We start from the raw sequence: 18663 nt of genomic DNA, 5'->3' as shown, positions 1-18663 counted from the left end.
ACTGACGCAACATAAATTGTTTGACATATGCCATTAACCTGGAGACCAATTTGAGTTTGGAATTTCAATGCAACTCTCTCTCATGGTGGGGAAAAAAATCTGAAATGCATTGTCTGAATAAATACAGCCTGAGCCAATTAAAGAATCGGTTGTCTGTTTCTCAGTGAAAAGGTTGATTTATGAAAATGATATTTGTTGAAAAAAATTGAATATGGTACTTTTGGGCTGGATTATAAAAATCTTTAGGTTCTGAAAGTAATGAGCAAGATTAGACTATACAGCCTGCTGATCTCGCTCTGTAGTTTAATATAGTCATGCTGACCTTGTATGTCGTTCCACTTTCCCCATATTCCTTTTTTTTTCCCTAAAGCCAAATGTCTTTACCCTCTTCCAAAGAGATTTTAACAGGATTTGAGAATTTTCACTATATTTGCATTCATTAAGAATGTGAAATCTTTTTAAAAAGACATGTTGTTTATAGACTTCTGCTTAAGATTCTTAATTGGTGTCCATCTTTAATTTCTCCCTAGGTCTGGGTGGAGCTGTTGGCTACATGTTGGGTGGTTTAGATTGGACACAGACCACTTTGGGGCGGATCTTCAGATCACAACAACAAGTCCTCTTCTTCTTTGCATCCATCATCTTTTCTGTATCTGTTGCTTTACATCTTTTCAGCATTGAAGAAGAGCAGTATAACCCGCAACAAGATCGCATTGATGACGAAACTGAGATACGATCAACTGTCAAAATAAATGACAGTCTCCCACCTATCTCTCAGCTTGATGTGGCCCATGAGGATGGGCGTTTCTCTGCTTCAGTCTTCCCTCATGAAACCACCTCTGTGCAAGATGTCGATCTCAACTTCCTAGATGTAAATATTGGACGGAGCCAAAGTGACTCTGTTTTGCACATGCCTGATGCAACAATAGAAGTTGAACCAGAGTTGTTCTTTTTGCGGGACATTGAACCTTCTATTTTTCAGGACCAATGTGATAGTATGTGTCACTCTTCTTCAAGTTTATCAAAAAGTTATAATCAGGAATTGATGTCCAGGTTCAATCAAGTGTCTGCTTTGCTCAGGGAACATGAACATGAAGATTTTTCTCAGTCTGATCTGAAGACTGATTCCAAAATGGCAAATGGACGTGCTGATGACCTTATCAATGGTAATATTAGTCATAACATGTCCAGAATTGGAATGAAGCAATCAACCACCAGCAGCTCCATGCGCAGGCGACGGCACATGTTCTACCGACAGCCATCTCACACTTTTTCATACTATGGCAAGATGGGTTCTCATCGTTACCGCTTTCGTCGTGCCAACGCCATTGTCCTCATCAAATCCTCACGGAGTATGAATGATCTGTATGATCTACAGAAGAGACAAAGGCAGCGACAGAGATTGCGTAACCAGAGTGGTGTGACCAATTCAAGCAGTGATACAGACAGTGAGGAAGGAGAGACTGAGACTACTGTAAAGCTTCTATGGCTGTCCATGCTGAAAATGCCAAAGGAACTATTAAGGCTTTGTGTATGCCACCTTGTAACTTGGTTTGCAATGATTGGAGCTGCAGTTTTCTACACGGACTTCATGGGACAGGTTATCTATAGAGGCGATCCAAAAGTAAGTTAATGTAATTGAACCATTTTCTTCCTATTCATGCTTGATATTCTGACTATGCAAGATATCACTAAGTCTGTTTGGCTTAACAAGTACGGAATATTCAGTGTTTGGGAGAAGAATAATGATATTAAAAAAATCTCAATCTCTCATCAGGGCCAAGTGTCATTTCTGTTCTTAGAATTTCAAATTGGAAATTTGGGGTTCTTTTACTGCTAGTTTGGAACTGAAGTCCAATGGAACCATGTGTTTTGCATTTAGAGAATGGGTTTAATGTGGATATTATTGGGTAGTACAATGCATATCAATGCATAGATTATACTTGGAATATTGTGTTCAGGAAGTATGTGGAAGCTTTAGAGAGGATAGAGATTTACCAGGATGTTGCCTGGACTGGAGGAAATGTCTTATGAAATAAGGTTGAGGGAGCTAGGGCTTTTTCATTGGAGGGAAGAAGGATGAGGGGTGACTTGAGAGAGGTCTACAAGATGAGAGGCAGAGTGGACAGCCAGAGACTTTTTTTCCCTCCGAGTGGAATGGCTATCACAAGGGGGCATAGTTTTAAGGTGGTTTAAGAAAGGTGTCAGAGGTAGGTTCTTTACTACCACTGCTGGCATCCATGCACCCACCATTCAGTAGAGTCAATACGTTAGGGACATTTAAGCCACTCTTGGATAGGCTCATGGAAGAATACAATGAAAGGTATGTAAGTTAATTTGATCTGAGAGTAGGATGAAATATTAGCACCACATCAAGGGCCTGTACTGTTCTATATCTAATCCAATTCATTGAAAGAAATGAAAAATGCAGGCAGGAGTTGTCAGCAGATAGGAATCCTAGCAATGCTCACCAAAAGCATCATACTATGGCTTATATTATAATTGTAGCCTTTTGGTTTCTAAGACCTTAATTCTTTGTCATTTACTTGCCCTTTGTTTGGGAAGCCATGTATTTTAATCGGGTGAAATTGGAAATGTGCAGAAAAAGGGTGGTTTAATTTTTCATTTAACTCGAAGCTAAAATGTTGTTTGTAAATATGGACTTCGAATGTTTTATTGCTATATCCAGATGATTTATAGTTTCTTATTGGAGTTTGGAATAATACAAATTTTATTGGACAATATTCCATCCGTATTTGTTTTTGTAACCACTGACTAATCCTTCAGCTTTTATTATTCTCAATGTTGCAGTATAAGGAAAGCCAGAGTATGAACAGTCACGGTTTAAGAAAACAGGATGAAATACAAATGTGTGACTTGACCTTTACTTGTAACAATATCCAAACATCAACAAAGTGTACTGTAAAAGAATTAATGGATAGACTTTGTGCTCAACCACATTAGATGTATGCAATTTTTCATTCAACCTCTCAGCAGTTTTTCTGTTTTCTTACAGAGAGCAAAATTTATTTTTTAAATGGGTACTTGACTGGTTACCTACAGCAGGTTGTATGTTCCCTTTTAAGTTGAAACTGACTTGTATCTGAAATATGGACCATATAAGATCATTTAATTTGCTTTCTTTTTCCTATGATCTCTGTGCTTCCCCCCCCCCCCCCCCCCCCCCCCCCCCCCCCCCCCCCCCACCCCCACCACCACCACCAAAAACATCTACAACAGAATTTAAACCACGGCACAGTGGTTAGCACTGCTGCCTCACAGCGCCAGAGACGTGGGTTCAATTCCTGCCTCAGGCGACTCTGGAGTTTGCACACATTCTCCCCGTGTTGGCGTGGGTTTCCTCCAGGTGCTCCGGTTTCCTCCCACAATCCATAAATGTGCAGGTTAGGTGAATTGGCCATGCTAAATTGCCCGTAGTGTTAGGTGAAGGGGTAAATGTAGGGGAATGGGTCTGGTTGGGTTGCGCTTCAGGGGGGCTGGTGTGGACTTGTTGGGCCGAAGGGACTGTTTCCACACTAAGTAATCTAATATCAGTGAATTGGGAAAGGAGCAATGATGTTTTGTTGGACATCTTGGATGTTGCAACCACAGTAGTTAGTAAGTATTGTAGATTGATTGAAAGCAGGAAAAGAGGGAAACAAATGATTTATGAACATAATTGCATTCAAAGCTTTTAACTGAAAATTTAGCTGCAACTGTATTAGTCATAGAGTAATAGGAAACAGACCCCTCTGTCCAACCCGTCCATGCCGACCAGATATCCCAACCCAGTCTCGTCCCACCTGTCGGCACCCGGCCCATATCCCTCCAAACCCTTCGTATTCATATACCCATCCAAATGCCTCAAATGTTGCAATTGTACCAGCTTCCGCAACTTCCTCTGGCAGCTCATTCCATACATGTACCACCCTCAGCGTGAAAAAGTTGCCCTGTAGGTCTCTTTTATATCTTTCTCCTCTCACCCTAAACCTATGCCCTCTAGTTCTGGGCTCCCTGACCCCAGGGAAAAGACTTTGCCTATTTACCCTATCTATGCCCCTCAGCCTCCGACGCTCCAGGGGGAACAGCCCCAGCCTGTTCAGCTCCTCCCAATAGCTCAAATCCTCCAACCCTGGTAACATCCTTGTAAATCTTTTCTGAACCCTTTCAAGTTTCGCAACATCTTTCTGATAGGAAGGAGACCAGAATTGCACGCAATATTCCAATAGTGGCCTAACCAATGTCCTGTACAGCTGCAACGTGACCTCCAACTCCTGTACTCAATACTCTGACCAATAAAGGAAAGCATACCAAATGCTGCCCTCACTATCCTATCTACCTGCGACTCTACTTTCAAGGAGCTATGAACCTCCACTTCAAGGTCTCTAAGTGTACACATCCTGCACTGATTTGCCTTTCCAAATCTAATGCGCATTTATCTAAATTTAAACTCCATCTGCCACTCATTGGCCCATCTGATCAAGATCCTGTTGTACTCCGGGGTAACCTTCACTGCCACGACACCTCCAATTATTGTATCATCTGCAACTTACTAACCTCCTATGTTCATATCCAAATCACTTATATAAATGACACAAAGCAGTGGACCCAGCGTCAATACTTATGGCACACCATTAGTCACCGGCATCCACTTTGAAAAGCAACCCCCCTCTTCCACCCTCTGTCTTCTACCTTCGAGCCAGATCTGTATCCAAATGGCTAGTTCTCCCTGTATTCCGTGAGATCTAACCTTGCTAACCAGTCCACCATGGGGAACCTTGTCAAATGCCTTACTGAAGTCCATATAGATCATGTCCACCACTTTGCCCTGATCAATCCTCTTTCTTACTACTTCAAAAAATGCAATCAAGTTAGTGAGACATGGATTCCCATGCACAAAACCATGTTGACTATCACTAATCAGTCCTTGTCTATCCAAAAACATGTAAATAGTATCCCTCTGGGTTCGCTCCAACAACTTGCCCACCACAGATGTCAGGCTCACTAGTCTATAGTTCCCTGGCTTTTCCTTGCCACTTTTTCTTCAACAGTGGCACCACGTTTGCCAACCTCCAGTCTTCTAGCAGCTCACCCTGTGACTCTCCATGATACAAATATCTCTGCAAGGGTCACAGCAATTGCGTCCTGCGGATTTATCCATCTTTATGCATTTTAAGACATCCAGTACCATCACCCCTACAATTTGGATATTTCCCCACATTCCATATCTTCCATGACCTTCTCCACAATAAGCACTGATGCAAAATACTTGTTTAGTATCTCTCTCTCTTCTGGGGTTCCACACAGGCTACCTTGCTGATCTTTGAGGGGCCCTATTCTCTCCCTAGTTACCCTTTTGTCCCTAATTTACAGTTTCCTTTGGATTCTGCTTAACCTTATTTGCCAAAGCTATTTCACGCCCCCTTTTTGCCATCCTGATTTCCCTCTTAGGTGTATACCCATCTTTATAAAGATTCATTTGATCTCTTTTGTCTAAGACCGACATATGCTTCCTTTTTTCTCAATAGATCCCTTGTTACATTAGAGCCAGTCTCGGTACCAGAAACTTGGCTGTTCATGCTACAATCCCCTGAGTCCATCAGCATCTACATTTTCCAAAACAGCGCACTTGTTTGAGATGGGGATAGCCACAGGAGATTCCTGCACTATCTGCCACCTCCACCTTTCCTGGAGGGAACCCATCTGCCTGATTGTGTCTGTGGTTTTTCTCCCTTCCTATAACTGCCATTCATCACACACCCCTAGCCCCTGTAAATTCCTCATTGCCTCTAACTGCCATTCCAGCCAGTCTATGTGATCTGATAAGATTTGTAACCAAACACATTTACTGCAGACATAATCATCAGTAACATGGAAACTCTCCCTAATTTCCAAACGTCCAACAGGAAGAGCATGTCACTCTCTACTAAAGGCTATCTTTGCACCTTAACAATCTACAGACCCAGAAAATAGCGTAGTCGTGCTGCTCGAATAAACAGCACTCCAGGCTAATTTAGTACCAATATTTTTATATTAAAATTTTAAGAGCGAGATCGCAATAAAACATAACCAAAAAGGTCTCTGTCTCACTCTATTGCAGATTCTTAAAATAAAATGTCAGCAAGGTTGCACATAATAACCTTGCACTAATCTGTTTCTGTGCTGAAAGCTCTCCCACACAGGTTCCTCCGAGGTCAGCTGTGATTTTTGCGGTTGGTTAATTTTTCTTGGACACACTCCCATGACCAGGAATAATTGAACTCAAACAGCAAAGGCAGTAGCTGTGCAGATTCTCTGCTATGTCAGATAGCAGTGTAGGTTTCTTTTTCTCTGTCACTGACCATGTGGACTCTACCTTGGTGTCTCTTCCTCCTTTTTAAAGTGTCGTTGTTTTGATCTTTTTTTCTCCAAAGTTCCAAAACAATACGCAGCTTATAAAACAGTAATTACTGCTCCTGGAATTTGAGGAAATCTGCTCCATACCTAAAATACCTCCAAAAGGAGCAGATATTACAGCCACATTTTTAAAAATCTTATTCTTTATCTTGGATTGTCCCTTTAGAGTCATAGATGTACAGCACGGAAACAGACCCTTTGGTCCAACCTGTCCATGCTGACCAGATAAACCCAACCCAATCTAGTTCCACCTGCCAGCACCCAGCCCATATCCCTCCAAACCCTTCCTATTCATATCCCCATCCAAATGCCTTTTAAATGTTGCAATTGTACCAATCGCCACCACTTCCTCTGGCAGCTCATTCCATACACGTACCACCCTCTGCGTGAAAAGGTTGCCCCTTGCGTCCCTTTTATATCTTTCCCCTCTCACCCTAAACCTATGCCCTCTAGTTCTGGACTCCCTCACCCCAACCCTGGCAACATCCTTGTAAATCTTTTCTGAACCCTTTCAAGTTTCACAACATCTTTCCGATAGGAAGGAGACCAGAATTGCACGCAATATTCCAATAGTGGCCTAACCAATGTCCTGTACAGCCGCAGCATGACGTCCCAACTCCTGTACTCTATACTCTGACCAATAAAGGAAAGCATACGAAACGCCGCCTTGACTATCCTATCTACCTGCGACTCCACTTTCAAGGAGTGAAAGTGGAACCTGCACTCCAAGGTCTCTTTGTTCAGCAACACTCCCTAGGACCTTACCATTAAGTGTATACTTCCTACTAAGAAATGCTTTCCCAAAATGTAGCACCTCCCATTTATCTAAATTAAACTCCCTCTGCCACTTCTCAGCGCATTGGCCCATCTGGTCAAGATCCTGTTGTAATCGAAGGTAACCTTCGTTGTCCACTACACCTCCAATTTTGGTGTCATCTGCAAACTTACTTTAAACCCTTTTCTCCTGCACCAGCTCCTCAGCTATTCCAATTGATTTGCAGAGGGAGTGGTTTAAATAATTCTTCCATTTGCAGGTAGCTACCCCTGAGAAGTTCCAAACAGTGAATGCATAGCTAAGTTTCCAAAATAATTTCGCAACTAATGAAATCTGTATTTGTTCTGTATGTGGAAAAATTAGAATCAACAGAATATAGGATAAGATTGTTTAGAAAACAGTAGTTTTACTAGATTTTTGACATACTCCAAATCTTGATCTTTAATAGTCACGGTGGTGATAGAAAAGCATAGCTAGTCACGCAGCATCCAAGGAGTCGGAGAGTCTCAGTTTCAAGTATAAGCTTCTCTTAAAGGCCAAATTTGCTTAAAACAGATACGTGTGAAGATTCGCATTATTCATAGCTTGATGTTGATATGAACCTGTTGCCCTAAAGCTTAGTATCTTCCTTTCTCTGTACATCTGCCTTCCCCTCCCCACCCCCACCACACTCACTTCAGTTTCATGGTTGTAGGGTATGTATGTTGAAGCAATAGCAATGCATATTCAGCTAATGAACTGCAAATGCCAATATTTGTCGCTAATGTTACTGTTGGCCTAATCAGATTCTTCAATTTGTTTCTTCACAGGGTCCTCCCAATTCTACTGAGCTGTGGAACTATAACACTGGTGTACAGATGGGATGCTGGGGGCTAGTTATTTATGCAGTTACTGCTGCCATCTGTTCAGGTTAGTAATGAGGCTAACTCAGCCTGAATCAGGCTAAAGTATACCTTTAAAATTCAGTTTTTGCGCTAAACCTAAGGTTTTCCTGTGAGTTTGCCATGGTCAATTGCATGAATCTGCTTGGTATTGTTTCAGGAGCATTTTACTTCGTGGTTTGACTGCTGTCAACTTGGAAGAATGATTTGAGCTGGAGGTGAAAGGTGGCAGGGCAACAATGTGCAGGTCATGAATGGAGATTAGTTGTTAGACTCTTTAGTGCTGGCAATTGTGTCCAAATGTTTTCATAACTGCACGGTATGCTGTCCTTTTGTTTGTGTAACACTGCTTTTGGGAGCCATAAAAAGTGTTTTTAAAGAGGATGTTTTAACATGGCAATGAGTAAGGAGATATTGACTTTAGCACAGCATGGACACCATGGTGCACAGAACAGCAAAGCACTAAAACCTTTGTAAATGCAGTGTTCTAATTTATTATTGTGTATTTTTCCTACTGTGACAGAATTCAGTTAGTCACGTTCTCTTAACAGCAATAGTTATGATGAAGAAGAATATTGAGTTTGAAGATTAAATAAAATTCAAAGTTTTAGTATGAGTTATTTTGTTTATTCTTTTGATGGGAAGGGGATTTTACTGGAAAGGCCAATATTTGTTGCCCATCACTTTTTTGCCTGAATGCCTTGCCTACCCATTTGAGGGTAATTAAAAGCCACATTGTTGGAGTTTTGGAATGACGCACACCCAGACCTGATAAGAATGATTTCCTTTCCTAAAAGACGAGTGAACTAGATGTATTTTTAAGATGTTTGTCACCATTACTGAAACTAGTTTTCAATTCCAGATAAATAATAATTTTAAGCTATGCCAACCGCCATGGTGGGGTTTGAACCAATTTCCCCACTGTGTGTTTACCACTGCCTCTAAATTGCTAATTCACTGATGTTTCCACTATACTATCTCCCAAGTGTATAATGTTTTTTGGGCCAGGGCAACTCTTGAAAATAAACTAGCCATATTTGTTTTGGTTCGCCAAAGTCTGTCTCGGTGTGGACCTGCTGATTGAGATGCTTTGGAGGCAATGTTTTGGATAACATATCCTTGTTATGAATTAATATCTCTCTGAAATGCAAGATGTTGCTGAGGCTCTTTATCTCTCTCCCTCAGGACAAACATAATGCCAAATTTCCATCAATTGTTTACTTTTTGCTACAAGAGAAAAAGGTGCTGACTGGTTGACAAGTCAGATGGTTAGCTGAGGTGTTGCTGTGGTAAACTCCAACAGGGCCCATATGCTCCCAAGCTGCTTTGGTTGTTTGTAATAATACACAGTACGGACTGAACTTGACCAGCGTACATTTATAAAACTTGAATCAAAACATCATCTGTTCGATGTGTTTCATTGTTATCCAGTTCTGATTGCATTAAAATCATTCTGTTTATCGATAATCCAGACTTTACCCAGGAGCTAGTAATTGAGGCATTATAGTAGAGAAAGTGGAGTCCATTTGCTAACCAATTCTTTGTAATTTTGGCATTCTTGTGTTGTCTTGATGAGAGACTTGGCAGCATGTTTTCTTCCCCCCCCCCCCCCCCCCCCAAACAATCTTCAAATTTTGTACTCCCAAGAGGTAATGTCTTTTCTGAATTTTGCTTTCTAAAAGATAGACTTTGGCGATTGCTTCTGGAAAACAACTAGTTGGTCATAATGGTATTAAAATGTTAAAAGGGTCAGTAAATATGCCTCTATACTTGAACAGTAAATTGTACCAAAACAGTATTAAAACTAAATGACAAACACTGTTGGAATGTAGATGTTCTCGGTTTTTGACTAGTTTGCACATGTATCACATGAATTCAGTTTGCTGAGCATATATTGCAAGTTGAGCTGTGCAAAACAAGTTGATATTGGGCAATTTCCCTTTCCTCTATTCTGTAAAGATTGGCAGGTATGAAAAGATCAGGGCGACTAGCTTTTTAACTGAGTGAGTATTGTCAGAATGTTAAAACTAAATTATCTGGGAAAACAGTAATTTTCATATGTTGAAAGCTCTTAATTGAAATCCATTTTCTCTCTTCACGTTTATAATGTATCTTGTTTGTTTTCACAAATTGCCAATTTTATTTTTCTTTGCCTTGCAGCTATTTTGCAAAAGTACCTGGACAATTATGATTTGAGCATTAAAGTTATCTACATACTGGGAACACTGGGATTTTCAATTGGTACTGCAGTGATGGCTATTTTTCCAAATGTTTATGTGGCAATGATAATGATCAGTACTATGGGCATAGTGTCTATGAGTATCTCGTATTGTCCGTATGCTCTTCTTGGGCAATACCATGAAATGAAAACGGTAAGCAGTATATTTAAATTTTTTTGCTATCATATTTTTAGAGTTGTAGTACTTGGTGACAGTATTTCTAAAGTAGTTTAATCTAAATGTGGGTTGCAAATTTCAGTAAAATTAATTAGACTTGAGTACAGATGATCCTTTGCTCTGTTGCTCAATGTACTGAATGACATATAACAGGATTGAGCATTTGAGCCTATGATTGAAACCAGAAAGCATTAAACAAGCTTATGTTGTTGAATTATTGGATAATTCATAAATGCAATTTAAATTTGGACAGACCAAAGTTCTTGCTGTTTGTAACTCGCGCAATTAGTGGGCTTGAGCCATCTAGTATTTAAACTGTTTGACTTAATTTTCAAAATGGTGTTGATTTATATTTTTCTTGGAGATGAATCTTCATTAACGAGCCTAGTAAAAATTTCTCCTTCTTTTTTCTTTTGCAGTATAGGAATCACAGCCCTGGAAACTCCAAGAGGGGCTTTGGTATAGATTGTGCAATCCTGTCCTGCCAAGTTTATATTTCCCAAATACTGGTAGCATCAGCACTAGGCAGTGTGGTGGAAGCTGTTGGTTCAGTTCGAGTTATCCCTATTGTGGCATCCATTGGTTCATTTCTTGGCTTTTTGTCTGCCTTATTTCTTGTCATATATCCAGAGAATCAGCAGGACACAGGAGAGGAAGATAATAGAGAGACTCTTATGGCAGAAGCAGACAAAAATACAGAGAAGCCAGTTGTTTTGAAGCTGACTCGTAAAGGCACCATCTCTAATGTGGAAATTGAGTCAGCTGTGTGAACTGGCACATTAGCAAAGCATTCCAGAAATTGCATGATCCGACATATGCAATGAATTCCTGTCCTCCTGCAGTCTTAACCCACCTTGCAAAAAACAAACAAAAACTAACTCCATTAGGTTCTGGTAAAAGTTTGCCCCAGCAATCTGGTATTATGTACTATAAAGCAAAATGGTTTCACGGACATTTTATTTTAAAAATAAGTTTTAAGTGAAAACTTTTCAAAGATTTGTGTTGATGTACCAAAGGCGGCTAGTCCATTCGGGGAAACAAGTTGCCTTGATTGACTGCAAACATACCATTTTGTAACTAGTAAAGCTTTTCTATTTTCCCTCATCAATCTATTTCCTAAAAAGCCACTTTGAAAAGTCTCCATTAATATTTGGTACACTGATAGGATTGAATTTTTACAGTTTCAATCTTGGCATAATTGGAATGTTAAAATTGTAATTTTGAACACTAAGGTGCCATTGATTTTTTAGTGTGGAAATATCAGTTATAGTCTAATTTCTTTCCTGGGCAGTTTTAATTTTTTCAAATGGCATGATGCCTTTTATATGTCACCGTCAATCAGATAAGCTACAAACATATTTTATTTCTCCCTATAAATCTAGGAAGCAATCGGAAACCATATTTTCTCAAACCAGATGAGCATCATTAACTAGTTTTACTTATTAACTAATTGTGGCGAGCCATATGAAGAATAAGTTGTGTGAAATAGACAGCTGTCTTAGACATAGAACATTTGTATTAAATAGCTGAGACTGTTTTGTCTAATGTTCTCTGATAGGCAACCAGAAAATTGACCTCTTGTAAATGACCCTATGCTGTTATTACCTTATTCTAGATAGCAGCTGTCCAGGTTTTCCTTAGATTTTGAAAGGAGAAATTTATACTATAATACTATCTTTGTTTTTTATCTTCAATGGAAGAAGTGGAGATCAAACATCTGATGTGAACGCCAACACAATTGATTAAATCAAGACTAAGTGAAGAAATTGCCCCGAAAATACATATGGTTTACAAATCCTTACTGAGTTGTGAAAAAGATCTATCTTCATTGTGAATTTCTTGTACTCTGCTAGCTAGACATGTACACGTTCAAACTGTATGGTTTTACTCTTTCATACAAGGTTCTGTTCATCAATGCCTGTACGTGTTATGAGTTTTTAATTTTACAAAATAGGACTGTTCCTGCTAGTCTTTTTTGACCTTTTTTCCTCTTTCAGACTGATGGAGTGTCTTCACTGCTCCCAATATGGATTCAGAGCTTTAATTTGGTTTGAGACTGCTTTTGAGTTTGTGGTATTTCCAACTGATAGTCCCAATGCACTAGTCTAGAAGTAATGGTTTAGCAAATCCCTTTCTATTGAGGAAATCAATTTATACCTGAAATTCTATCAATAGGAAAACAGATTCAGGTAGCCCAATTAAGGTTATATTTTACCTTAAAGTAAGGATGAAAGTTCAAGAAACGTCAGTCTTTTTGAAAATTAATCTGGGGCTAAAGAAGTCTGAAACTAAATGTGGCCTAGTTTTTGTAGATAAAATTGAGGTGGGTTGAAATTTGTCTATTACTACCAGGAAAGGACAGCGAAATGCAGAATAAAAGTAATTTGTTGTACAGGAACTCTTCATCTTGGAGTAAAAGAAAGCTACTTGTAAAACTTCAATCTTTTCAGGATTAATTTGGATTGCACCCACTAAAACATCATTCTCTGAGGGAGTGCTAATCGCTACCTTTTTTTGTTTTCTTTTTGCGTGCAGACGAATCAAATAAATGTTGCAATAATTTATCGATCTTTGTAAAATAGACTTCTGAATGCATGCAGAAACTGCTTTTTCATCATCAAGAAAACAATTATATTGCTGGTAAAATCTCTTCTAAAGTTCATTGCTCGTACTTGATGTTTGGGTGCAGTGCAAGGATGTGTTTGGAACAAAGGCATCATTAGTCAAACCAAATAGAAGATGACAAAGGAAGGACGTTTTTCAGATTCTGTAGTTCAACACGTTGGTTCTGTAGCATCATTATGCTGACTACTAAAGCAGAACTCTGAATGTAGTATACATGGTTTTTTGAAATGCTATGGCAATGCAACAGAAAAATTACACACAGGTCTACATCGAAAGACTTTTAAACATATTTTCAAGATCCTATTTATTTTGCAATTGTATTTTGAGTTTTTTTGTTTTAAAATACTACTGACTTTACCAGACCCAATCTACCAAAATGCTAACTTGTGTTGGGTGCAGTTTATATTTGAGTTGTTTTTAAAACCGGTATCTTCCTTGAATTTTATAAAAGTTAGCTTTCTTTTTTATACTTGTATGGGAATAAATTAAAGTGTAATGCTCTTTGATTTTTCTGAGCTTGTCAAAATTATAAATCTGTAGCTAACTCATGTCCAGCAAAAGTGGAACTTCTCACTGTTCAAACTGGACTTTGAAGATAATGGGAATGTGCAGTATTTTATGAATACTCGATGCAATTTGTAACCTCTGTCCTATGATAATGGGACAGAATGTGGGAAGAAAGCTATTCAAATACAAATTTAAATTTATTTATTGACAATGAATAAATCTTGTTTAATAGTATGACTTTTCACTTAATACAAAGAATTGAGCTTGGTTGCACCACCAGTAAAATGTATCCAGTTGATAATGTAGAATGTGAGCATGTTTGTCTTCAAAACAACTCTTCAATTATGGAGAATGGCCGGCTTGTTTGTTTTAGTTAACATGCCACAAAGATCTTGCATTTGACCCATCCACAAACAGCTGAAAAATGCCAAAACGCTGGTGATTGCTCCAGATTTGCACAGCATGTAAATGGTGTTTCTCTTCTGTATATTTAAGGTTCACCAAATTTATCTATGTTAATAGGTCTATGGATTTTAGGTGGCTACTGTCACCTTGTAATTATTGAACTGCACTTAGATGGAATGATGGAGGAAACACATCAAATGCCTCCAATATATACCAATCGCTTCTACAAAGGCATCTCATTTTAAATATGGTTCCGTAGTGAACTGGTCAAAAGATGACTGCTTTTTTTAATCAACTTATTAAGTTGGGGCACTATAGCTCTTGCTGAGTGGAAATATTAAATGTGTTAAACACATGCTTTAGTTGTTAAAAAAAGGGATGAAAGCAAAGAATGTGTAAGATAGAATGAAATGAGTGACTTAATGGCATAGACTTATTTCTATATTTTCAAGCTTTTTTGTTGGACAAATTGAAAATGAGTCATTGCATGAAACAGTGACTTTGTTAAGCACTTTCCATTTTAACTGTGTATTCAATTGATTTTAAAAGAAAATTAGAAAAATTCTATTCTTCCATATAGTGTTTCAATATATTCTATTTCATGAAAAATAAAAATTTCAGTGAAAATATTTTTGTCAATGTGCACTTAGTTCTACTGCTGTTTCTTTGTTACATAGTTTATACTCCTGACCAGTTGAGATTTGCTGACCTGTAAATTATCTCCTGATAAATTTGCTTAACTGCAAATAAACATCCACTGCATTGTGCAATCACATCAAATGTACTGGCAGTTGACCAGAATGCAAAACTCAAATTGCTCCACCAACTTTTTTAATTCTGCACTGTATAACCTGGTGTGGTTTCTTTCGAGGATGCTGAAGTTCAGACTGTGTAGTTATTGACTGTTCCGCTTGGTTTGTTATCTGAGCACCTTGATCCTGCTCATGATTGCTATAAATTCTAAATTGCTGCAATTTTACAGTTAAATGTTGGCTGAGGTTGTGTTCTGTATTCTGTCTTTACCATTTATTTCTCCTTTCTCCTCCATCCTTCTCCTTCCCAGTTTCATATTTTGCATCTTGACCCTTGGAAAGGGTAAGTAGCCATATTTTTGATAACCCCATGCCTTTCTGGTTGCACTATATCTGTCATCTCAACAATGTGTGCATCTTACCCTTGTTCCTCTTTAATATGCTGTTCTTGATTTTTTTTTTTAAATTCATGATATTCTTTCAGGAATGGAACACTTAAGCCTGTTCATGTGACCCTATGGTAATTAAGCATATGGGCTCCCATGTGCACCTGCAAGCAGCTCTTGCATAGAACAAAATAAAACCTTCTGTAATAAAAAATCTGCCAAGGTGTTCTTGCTCCATTGAGTGCTGGCAGTGAATTCAGTCATTGCACAAGTGGACAATTTGTTCTACAGGTTACTAACTCTCTCGGCATTGAAAAAACTACTTGATGCCATCAAATTTAGTTCTCCCTAAGATTTCTCATTCAAATAGTTTGCTTGTGCAGTCTCCCACCCTACAGTATTTAAAACAAATGTAATCAAATGTCTTTGGTCTACTTTTTTTTTTCTGGAGAGAAAAAAAGACCTAATTCTCTGACCAATTGTTAGGATGGAAAGCTGTTAAACTTTAAACTTTATAATACTATAATCTAGATGACATCACTATCCCAAACCTTTTTGTATTGTTGCTATTTCATCTCTTATGCAGCATTCAAAACTGAATATTAATCTAGCTGAGGTTGACATGCTCCACAAAATTTTTTTTTTGTGGAATCATTCATCATAGCAAAGGAACAGGCTTTCAGCTAATTGTGCACATACTGCCATCTGCAAAAGCGGTTTGGTTAGTCTGTCCTCTGCCCTTTCCCAAACTTCCTGTTCGAATTGCAGTTATTTTCTCTATCAACCTGCTCAGAGGTGCTATTCCACACCTCTGGAGCAGGTCATGCTTCAACATATGGTACACTGGTAACGAACCAGGAAGTCTAAGAATCCTTCCCATTTTTGTTTCAATTTTTTTGCATCCATGCATCATGTGAAACCATATTCCCATAAACCCTTAAACAACATCAAGGAAAGAATATAAACTCTGATACTGTGAATTATGGCATGTAGCTAATTTTGAATATTGCACTAGCACTTCTTTCCAAGTCATTTTTAGATCCCAGAATCCCTACTGTGTAGAAACAGGCCATTCAGCCCATTGAGACCACACCAGCCCTGAACACCCCACCAGCCCCACTCTCTAACCTTTCCCTGCATTTCCCATGGTTAATCCACCTAAGCTACACATCTTTAGACTGTTGGAAGAAACTCTCTCAAACATGGGGAGAACGTGCAAGCCTCACACAGTTGCCAAGTGTGGCATTGAATCTGTGTCCCTGGTGCTGTGAGGTAGCAGTGCTAACCACTGTGCCAAACTTTGTGCAAAGGACAGTGATTTGGGAAGCCATCCCTATATTGTTAGAATGATTGACAGTTTACCTTGTAACCTGTTGATTTTGAACGCGAGTCATTATGTACAGCATGGAAATGGTCCCTTCTGTCTAACTTGTCCATGCCAACAAGATATCCTAACCAAATCTAGTCCCATTTGCCAGTATTTGGCCCATATCCCCCTCAACCCTTCCTGTTCTTATACCTACCCAGATGCCTTGTAAATGTTGTAATTGTACCAGCCTCCCCAATTTCCTCTGGTAGTTCATTCCATACACTCATTCACCTGCATGAAAATGTTGCCCCTTCGGTCCCTTTTATATCTTTCCCCTCTCGCCCTAAACCTATGCCCTCTAATTCTGGACTCCCCCACCCCAGGCAAAAGACCTTGTCTATTTATCCTATCCATGCCCCTCATGATTTTATAAACCTCGAGCTCACCCCTCAGCCTCTGCTCCAGGGAAAACAGTTAGCCATTCAGGCCTCCTATATTTAAAATCCTACCCTGGCAACATCCTTGCAAATCTTTTCTGAACCCTTTCAAGTTTCACAATATCCTTCCTGATAAGGGAATCAGAATTGCGCGCACTGTTCCAAAAGTGGCCTAACGCATGTCCTGTACAGCTGCAAAGTGACCTCCCAATTCCTATATTCAATGCTGTTACCAATAAAGGAAAGTGTACCAAACGTTGCCTTCACTATCCTATCTACCTGTGACTCTACTTTCAAGGAATTATGAACCTGTACTGGAAGGTCTTTGTTCAGCAATACTTCCCAGAACTTTCCATTGAATGTACAAGTTCTGCTCTGATTTGCCTTTCCAAAATGCAGCACCTCACATTTATTTAAATTAAACTCTATCTGTCGATCATTGGCCCAGCTCGAGATCGTGTTGTAATCTGAGGTAGCCACCTTTGTTGCCTACTGCACCTCCAATTTTGATGTCATCTGCAAACTTATTAACTATACCTCTTCTGTTTGCATTCAAATAATTTCTATAAATGACAGAAAACCAGTGGACATAGCACTGAAGCTTGTGGTACACCACTGGTCACAGGCCTCCAGTCTGAAAAGCAACCGTCCACTACCACCCTGTCTTCTACCTTCAAACCAATTCTGTATTCAAAAGGCTTTTTCTGCTTGTATTTCATGCAATCTAACTTTGCTAACCAGTCTCCCATGAGGAACCTTGTCAAACAACTTACTGAAGTCAGTATCGATCACATCCACCGATCTACCCTCATCAATTGTCTTTGTTATTTCTTCAAAAAACTTGATGTGCCTAAAGAAAGAAAAATGGCAACATTGGCAGTGGGGCACACGAATACCTGCTTTCCAAAACACAGCCCAGTATGCTCCTAAGATCAAATATATTTCAGCAGCACAAAAGCCACATGAAGCAGAATCCTTCAGTGTTTTTATTTTGGAATGTACTCCTATTGAATGGCACTAATGCTCCTGATTGGAATGTTTTTTTTCACATTGAGAGTGACCCTGTCCTACACAAACACTGCAGGTTGTATAACAAGCCCCAGGCACACAGTGCAACTTGTTCTGCAGTGAGGTTTTAAAATTTATAGCCATCTATCCTTTGGCAGTTCATTTGCTTTAATATGTCTGCACCTGTCACTCTCTTACCTCCTCGGCTGCAGGAAAATCTGATCTGATCCTATCCCTAGCTGTCATTTGTAAACTTGAAATATAGAGCTCTCATTCAAATCCTTGGCTTCTATAAAGGTATACATAGATATCCCAAAGGTGTTAAATGCAGTCCCAGAGAAAAAATATAATGCCTGGAATAAAAGGGACAGGAGCAAAGGGGAAATCAAAGTTGACAGGAATAGGAAGCAGGGAGTAATGGTTAATGGATATTTTCAGGTTGGAGGAAATTTTGTAGTGGCGTTCTCCAGGGGTCAATTTTGAAAATTTTGCTTTCCTGATATGATCTAGATCTTGTGCAGGGAATAATTTTAAAGGTTGCAGACAAGACAAAGACTGAGAGCCCTGTAAACTGTGAAGAGGGTAGTGTAGAACTTCAAAACTAGATTAAGTTGGTGGATAAGTGGCAGATGAAAATTAATGTAGAGAAATGAGAGATTATATATTTTGATGCAAAGAATATGGAGTGACAGCTACTGTTTTAAATGGTGTGCAGAAGCAGAAAGACCTAGGAATATATGTACCTGAGTCATTAAAGAAATGTGCGTACAGTATTCTAGGCTTCAT

At 39.1% G+C, this 18663-nt stretch overlaps 1 protein-coding gene across 4 annotated transcripts in view; it reads left to right on the top strand.

Annotated features, from left to right (window-relative positions):
- LOC122548892 (solute carrier family 45 member 4-like) overlaps positions 1–15339 on the top strand; it is a 76096-nt gene extending 60757 nt beyond the window's left edge. For 3 of the 4 annotated variants that reach the window (XM_043687819.1, XM_043687820.1, XM_043687821.1), the window contains exons 5-8: positions 531–1624; positions 7981–8080; positions 10213–10424; positions 10868–15339. In XM_043687819.1, the coding sequence (XP_043543754.1) occupies positions 531–1624; positions 7981–8080; positions 10213–10424; positions 10868–11218 (1757 nt within the window). In that variant the 3' untranslated portion in view covers positions 11219–15339. The remainder of the gene's footprint in view (positions 1–530; positions 1625–7980; positions 8081–10212; positions 10425–10867) is intronic. The other variant, XM_043687822.1, reaches the window with a different exon arrangement.
- The last annotated feature ends 3324 nt before the right edge of the window (positions 15340–18663 follow it).

This window comes from Chiloscyllium plagiosum, chromosome 4 (assembly GCF_004010195.1).
Source record: "Chiloscyllium plagiosum isolate BGI_BamShark_2017 chromosome 4, ASM401019v2, whole genome shotgun sequence".
NCBI lineage: Eukaryota > Metazoa > Chordata > Chondrichthyes > Orectolobiformes > Hemiscylliidae > Chiloscyllium > Chiloscyllium plagiosum.
Note: the sequence above shows the minus strand (reverse complement) of the source record. Positions and strands in the feature narration are given on the sequence as shown.